General features: G+C 42.6%; 1 protein-coding gene across 1 annotated transcript in view; it reads right to left on the bottom strand.

The window, feature by feature from the left end:
- LOC106806401 (cardioacceleratory peptide receptor-like) overlaps positions 1–7,981 on the bottom strand; it is an 81,440-nt gene that overhangs the window by 18,395 nt on the left and 55,064 nt on the right. Inside the window, exon 6 of the mRNA XM_014808326.1 lies at positions 1,261–1,596. Within this exon, the coding sequence (XP_014663812.1) occupies positions 1,261–1,596 (336 nt within the window). The remainder of the gene's footprint in view (positions 1–1,260; positions 1,597–7,981) is intronic.

Below are 7,981 nucleotides of genomic sequence, written 5' to 3'. Positions count from 1 at the left end.
CTTATAACGGCCATATACGTCGCATAATAACGCTTATTATATCGCTATGGCTATTCACGGACAAGAGTACCCCCGGACAATTTACCAAGCCCCGGACAAATGTACCTGCCAGCGGACATATTACCCCCCCGGAACATTTGACCCCCCATGCCCGGAACTTTCACCGCCCCGAGACAATTACCCCCGGATAATCTCCTATACGCTATATACGCTATATAACGCGTATATACGCCATATACGCAATATACGCTATATAACGCGTATATACGCCATATAGGCTATATACGCTATATAACGCGAATACACGCTATATACGATATATCGCTATATATGCTATATACGCCATATACGCTATATATACGCTATATACGCTATATAACGCGTATATACGCTATATACGCTATATACGCTATATAACGCTATATACGCTATATACGCTATAATGTAGAGTATATACGCTATATACGCTATAATGTAGAGTATATAGCGTTCATCTGTCATGCTGAGACATAAGACTTGTTCCATTACTATATCTCCGTGAAAAACGCATGTAGCGACCAATATTATACACTTGGGACATGTTTATGCAACTATGCGCAGGTGTTAGAAGCAATATAGTGCCTGTGATGACGCACATTAATATCCATAGAGAAATATTAGCATGTCCATTAGTGACTTATAGTGGACACTGGATGACGGGCCAATTGAATTGCCCGCCGACGCGTGAAAGAGGACCAGGTGTATTAGTTGATTGAATGTCGTGATTTATGATGGCGACGGTGATACACACCTGTAGGAAACGCTCTGCTGGAGGACAGAGGAAAGACGAGGACGCATGAGCGAGGCATAAAGGGCCTAAGAGCAGGGAGAGGAGGATGGATAGGGCCCGTCGGCACCGAACCCCCGAGCACACATACGCCATGGTGTGAGTTAATGTTTTGCCTGTCTGTTCGCCTTAGGTGTTATCTAGTGCAATAAAGATACATCTTGTCCGCTTTAATTCTGGCCTTCGCCTTTGGTTATTCACTCCTTGTTTATTCTACTACCTTTTCCCTTCACACTGGTGTAGCGTCATGCTAAACGCTACACTCCTATATACGCTATATCTACGCCATATACGTTATATAACGCGTATATAACGTTATATATGCTATATGCGCCATATAGGCTATATATAGGCTATATGTACGCTATACACGCTATATAACGCTATACACGCTATATAACGCGTATATAACGCGTATATATAACGCTACATACCTTTCCCTCGCACGCTCCTGAGCGACAACCCGCTAGCCTGGTGAGACGGTGCCGACAGCATTTTGCCTTTGCGCCATATCGTCACAACGATAATCGTGTAGCAGGCCATGATGATAAGGGCCGGAACGATGAAGGCCGCTACGGCGTTCATGAACAAATACAGTCGGATCACGCGAATGTTGTCCGACGACTGCAGTATGTTCCAGCACTGCGTGCCGAGATAGTCCAACTGGGCGTGCGTGCTAAAATCCCTAATCTGCCACACGAAGATCTGCGCGGCCGAGAAGGCAGCGCTGAGTCCCCAGGCGAGGCACACCAATATGCGAGCCCGTCGACCTGCGGGGATGGAAAAAAATGGCAAGATTCAGAACACAGAATCAGATTCAGAGACAGAATGCGGCGAGAAGATTTAGTTTGAGATTCCGCGCGTGATGGAGCGAAACTGCGAAAAAGTGGTTACCGCGAAAGTGCAACGGCCGTGTTTGTTACCGAGCGACGTGTAGGTATGAATAAGATTTACCATCGAGCGAGTGGCTATTATGACATCGAGTGGAGGTAGAATCGTCTGTATGGTACTTGACGGCCCTTGTACGTGCACCGAACGAGGTTAGGCCCAACGGTCAACTAGCAATTGTAACGTTGAAATGAAGTTCGTTGAATAAATGATATAGAAATAATCCAAAACTTGTGTGGTAACCGGAATAAACTTTAATAACTGCTCCCACACAGTGGGTCCATCTTGCACAAAGACAACGCAACGCGCACACGCGCGTGAGCGCGTGTGCTTTTTCTCGCGACCACAACCAGACTCCCGACCCCTACATCTCTCTTATTTCTCCAAAACCCCACATGTCTAACTATATTTATACTCTACAAAACAAGTAACGATGAAGTTCGATCACCATACAATTCAGAACTTCAACACATTTGGAAGTGAATATTTTGATATCGCTGCAATTACTCTCACTCTTGCGTCTTTTTATGCTGTAACGTACGTGGCGTATGCGTGTACCGACACGCATTACCGAAACCACGTTTCCAGCCATGTGCTCCATTATATCCTCATTTAAACCTCTTAATCCCATTAATACACACAGCACCGATGTGGATCTGACAACCTTTGTCACTTCCACACATCACGCAGCCCCCCAAAAAAACGCAAAACTAATTTCATATTTTCGATTAAATGTTTTAGGCCTATATCAAACTCTAATTGAAGAATGTGTTTACAGTGTGACAATATAGTGTAAACGTACCGTTACGACAAATTCAAGAAAACGATAACAAATTTCTTCATAACGTTTCACGCAAAAGATTTTCCCACACTTTAGAAACGGTCACAAGCATATACAATGAACAAAAATACCGCGTACATAAAACAAAGAAAAACAGATAAAAATATACATTCCTGATGATATGACTGTCACCCTTTCACGTCCAGTTTCGACGGCACGAGATTAAAGCTTTCCATCAATTAAATTCTAGAATTCCCTGGATTTTTTTTTTGCCATTACAGTTTGCAATATATCTTTCACGTCCTCTGTCTCTGCTCTGTCAGCCTTGCCTTCTCTGTTCTGCCCCCCTCTCTTTCTCACATACAGGTCGAGACTCGGACTTGCCCTCGCAGTATCACGGATGCAACACCGGCCGTTCCTTCCCTCACGCTGACTTACTCACAGTAGTTCCTACGCCGTGTGTATCCACCATTCTCCCTCCCGCGTCTCGCTCTGTTCCTCCCGTCTCACTCCCCGTCGTTCTTTGTCTTCGTCGTGCTTCGTCTCTGTCGATCGTTCTCTGTCGTTCTTCGTCTCTGTCGATCGCTCTCCGTCGTTCTTCGTCTCTATCTCTCCAGTTTTCTTGCCAGCGGTGTACCCAGCGACTCCTCATGTGTTTTTTTCCTTCTCCATCTTCCTTGCGTAGTATGGCCCATAGATCAACATAGTGGCGTACCTTACGTTGCGTCCGCAAAAGAATACCCAGGTTTTTGACATCCCGAACTCCCTTAAAAATGGGGTATATCCTAAAATTATGTCAGAACCAATCAAATGTCTCATGTATGCTGATGACCTCGTACTATTCAGCGAGACTGAAACAGGCCTCCAAAACTCTCTTAACGACTTAAAACAGTATTGTGACATCTGGAAACTAGAGCTTAATCATAGCAAAAGTGAGACTGTCACCTTTAGCAACAGCCACTTAAACGTTCACAAATATAAATTCAAATACGGCTCCACCACTCTAAACTCTAGACCGCACTACAAATACCTAGGGTTCCACCTATACCACAATGGTAACTCAAAATTTGGTGTAGAGGAACTTAGAAAAAAGGCACTAAAAGCAATGCACAGTCTAAGACGCTCTATCTTTAACTACGAAACTCCGGTCAAAACGTACATTACGCTGTTCCTGTTCTGTGATATCCCCCATAATCCTACATGCCTGTGAAATTTGGGGTCCAGACTTCATCTCCAAAATTATCAAATCGGAATCAGATACTCATGCCCAACAAAATATACAAAACCTGTTCAGCCTATGGAACCGCTTCCCATTTGAAACGATTCTGAACAAATTTTGCAAATGGGTATTGGGAGTCGGAACTAAAACTTCCAACATAGCCGCCAAAGCTGAGCTAGGAATGTTCCCCTTATTACACAATATAGTTTTTCAAGTGGCAAAATTCTGGCACCATGCAAAATTCACAAGTCCTAACCACCTCCTGAAGGAATCTATTCAATTCTACAACGACATTCCTGAAGGCAGTACTAAGACTTTCACAAATTGGTAAAAAATAGCAACATACTTATTTAGAACTTATGGCAAAAAACACAATCTGGAAGTGCAATTCCAATCAAAACTACATAAAACTATACTCAACATAAAGAGAAACTTGCAACAAAAATATACCACCATGTTCTTTAACGACCTGAATAATGACAACAGAAAAAAAGGAGGGTCAAACAAACTAAGATTTTATAGACAACTTAAAACAAAATATGAACCTGAACCATATCTATTAAATTTATATTCCAAACAAGCAAGAAGAGCATTAACCAAACTAAGACTTAGCGATCACAACCTAAGGATTGAACAATTAAGGCCGTCACCAATCCATCCCTGCTAATCTTAGATTCTGTTCCCAATGCAATAACGGGTCAATAGATAATAAACTCCACCTACCCTATGACTGCACTGCTACCAACCACATCAGAAAAAAGATAGAAGACAAATTTATACAATTTACATTCCTAGGCAAACATCCATAAAATGGTTATTCATCACAAATCATGTGGCCGATCTCCTCGAACTATCAAACTTTATCGAAGTTTCATTCAAGCTACGACAAGATCCGCTCAAAACATAAATGGTGAGATATACAAATAAAAAATTAAATCACACCACATATCCCAAGCTAAAATTTAAAATACAGAGAGGTTTAGACCAACAGTCGGGCTTTACTAGTCCTACATCTGAACTCAGGGCGCCTACAGTTTCCTATACCAAACGTTACTATCTGCGCCAACCGATACCACGCGATACTTACCGCAATAGTCTAGCTACCAGAGCTCTGAGTCTACTCACATAAATTTTATTCGGTGTAGTTTAGGAGTTTGAATTTTATAACACTAGTTTGAAGTGTTGTTTTTTTGGTTAGAAATGAACGTTAAATTATGTTAACTAAACAAATAATAAATAAAAAGTAAAAAAACAAAAATAAAAAATATATATTATCATGTATTATGATGTAACATTGTGTCATGCAGTCATGTCAGTTTCAGTAGACACATCGTTTCTCGCGTTTTTATTACTATTAGCCTAGGAAATTGTTTTATTGTAGCTTGTAGCCTATTTCAGTATTTGCCTGTATGATCTTCGATTATCCGTGCAATAAACTCTATTTGAATTTGAATTTGAATTTTTGAATTTTTGACTGTCACGGCTCCAAAATGTAACGTTGAAATGAAGTTCGTTGAATAAATGATATAGAAGGAATCCAAAACTTGTGTGGTAACCGAAATAAACTTTAATAACTGCTCGCACACAGTGGGTCCATCTTGCACAAAGACAGCGCAACGCGCACACGCGCTCACAACCACTTCCTCTCGCGACTACACTCCAGACTCCTCGCGACCCCTACATCTCTCTTCTCTCTCCAAAACCTCGCCATAATCCCACATGTCTACACCCGCTCTGCTCACCACCCATTTCACAGTCACCCTAAAAACTCCCGATCTAAAACACGTTTACAAGATGCGCGACGCTGTGTCTAGATAGACCATCACTAAAACAACCCCTAGTCTAGCTCCACTGACTACTCTATTTAAACATCTGTACACACTGGTTAACGTGAAAGCAGTCTTATAAATAGTATACTGAGTATGACGTAATTAAGTTAGACATATATTGCGACCCCCACTGGTTTGCCTTATTGCATTTACATACTAATAAATCGACGAATGTATGTCAAGCTGTGCGAAAATAGTGGAATAAATACATAATAACAGGAGTGAATAATTTAATACATCAAATATATAGTTAGATTTTCAATCCATCGTCTGTGAATTCTGCCTATAGCTTAATTCATTGGTCAGTTTCGAATCAGTAGCTAACTCACGAACTCGTAAGCTTATTGGCACAATGTGTGAACATGTCAGCTGCTCCCATTCGGAATAAATAAAGGAGTGGAGAAGGTGTCGGGTGCATAGAAAAGTAGATTTTCTTTAATGTATAATGAAAACAATCGATTTCTCTATATTCATACATTATCATGTATATTCATGTTATCGGAAGCAAATAATCACAAATTTGCGATTATTTATTTGTCAAAATTGTGATTATTGACTCCTGATGTTATCGCATACCGCAATTAAACATTCACCTTGCATTGTTTCGTTTGATGAAAGTATTTTCGTTAGCATAGTCTTTCGAACATTATTTATTATAGCAATCGTTGCAATTACATATTGATACATGCTATCATTTAGAACAAACATTGAAGAATTTTATACTCCGCTCTGTCGCTTAATTTCCTCATAATCACATTTTCACGTGAGTTTTTTCCTATTTGTAACGAAACCAACTGGCAACTTTTATTTAAGTCGCATTGTGTGAGAGAGGTTATCGCATGATGGCAGACGTGAGGCGTATACACGACAAATGAAAATGATTACGATCGGGAAAAATCGAAGAATAACAGCTTCGAACGCACTGTGAAATAACTGCAGCTGGATGCACCGGACGTTTCCTCGTTGACGTTGGTTAATGGGAGAAAGTTATAAAAAATACTGATGCGTAGGGGAACGCGTAGAAGTGACTAAGTAAATGGAGGAGAGAGGTAGATGCCGAAAGAGAGAGAGAGCTAGAGAGAGAGAGAAAAATGGAGGTAGAGAAGAGAGAAAGAATTCATATTCCGAGATGTAGTATAATGACTTTGACGTAAGGTGCAATAACTCTCCCCCACGCATACATATAACACTCACTGCTATCTCTCTCTCTTCATCTCTCTCTCTCTCCACACACACACACACGACCAGCACACCACAGCACACACACAGGCACACACACGCACCACACCACACACACACACACACACACGCGCGCGCCGCGGCGCGCGCGCACCCCGCACGCACGCACGCCACATACACACACCACACACCACGCACGCACGTACGCACGCACGCACGCACGCACACACACACACACACTCATGCACGCGCGCACGCACAGCCACACCGCACACACGACGCACACACATACACACACACACACACACACACCCATTCACACACACACGCACACACACACACACACACACCACACACACACACAACACACACACCACACACGCACGCACGTACGCACCGCACGCACGCACGACCACACACACACACACACTCACGCACGGCGCGCACGCACACACACGCAGCACGCACACACACACGCACGCACGCACACACACACACACACACACAACCACACACACACGCACGCACGCCACGCACGCGCACGCACGCACAGCACGCACGCACTGCACACACATGGCACGCACGCACGCACGCACTACACACACTCACACACACACACACACACAAAACATAATATATTATATCACTGTAAAATGGATCGCACTGTGATTGGTGAAGAGCATATGATGTGACGTTGAATAAAAAAAAAGCAATATTGAGAGAGAGAGACAGGGAGGAAGATAGAGGCTTAACCCCGGCATTATAGCTTAGGCCTCTAGCCACCGCGCCTCTTGATTGTTAGGATATATAGGCATTACTTTGAATACAACGTGATGATACAACCGGTCTTACATACCGCCACAGGAGAGAGAGAGAGAGAGAGAAGAGAGAGAGAGAGAGAGAGAGAGAAAGAAAGAAGATAGATAGAGAGAGAGAGAGAGAAGGAAAGAGAGAGAGAGAGAAAGAGAGAGAGAGAGAGAAGAGAGAGAGAGAGAGCTAGAGAGAGAGAGAGAGAGAGAGAAGAGAAGAGAGAGAGAGAGAGAGAGAGAAGAGAGAGAGAGAGAAGAGGAGAGAGAAGAGAGAGAAAGAAGAAGATAGATAGATAGAGAGAGAGAGAGAAGAGAGAGAGAGAGAAAAAAAAAAGAGAGAGAGAGAGAGAAAGAAGAGATTAGATTAGATAGATAGAGAAGAGAGAGAGAGAGAGAGAGAGAGAGAGAGAGAGAGAGAAGAGAGAGAGAGAGAGAGGAGAGAGAGAGAGA

The sequence above is a fragment of the Priapulus caudatus genome, unplaced genomic scaffold (genome assembly GCF_000485595.1).
Source record: "Priapulus caudatus unplaced genomic scaffold, Priapulus_caudatus-5.0.1 Scaffold158, whole genome shotgun sequence".
In the NCBI taxonomy this organism is placed as follows: domain Eukaryota; kingdom Metazoa; phylum Priapulida; class Priapulimorpha; order Priapulimorphida; family Priapulidae; genus Priapulus; species Priapulus caudatus.
This window is presented reverse-complemented; position numbering and strand designations above follow the sequence as displayed.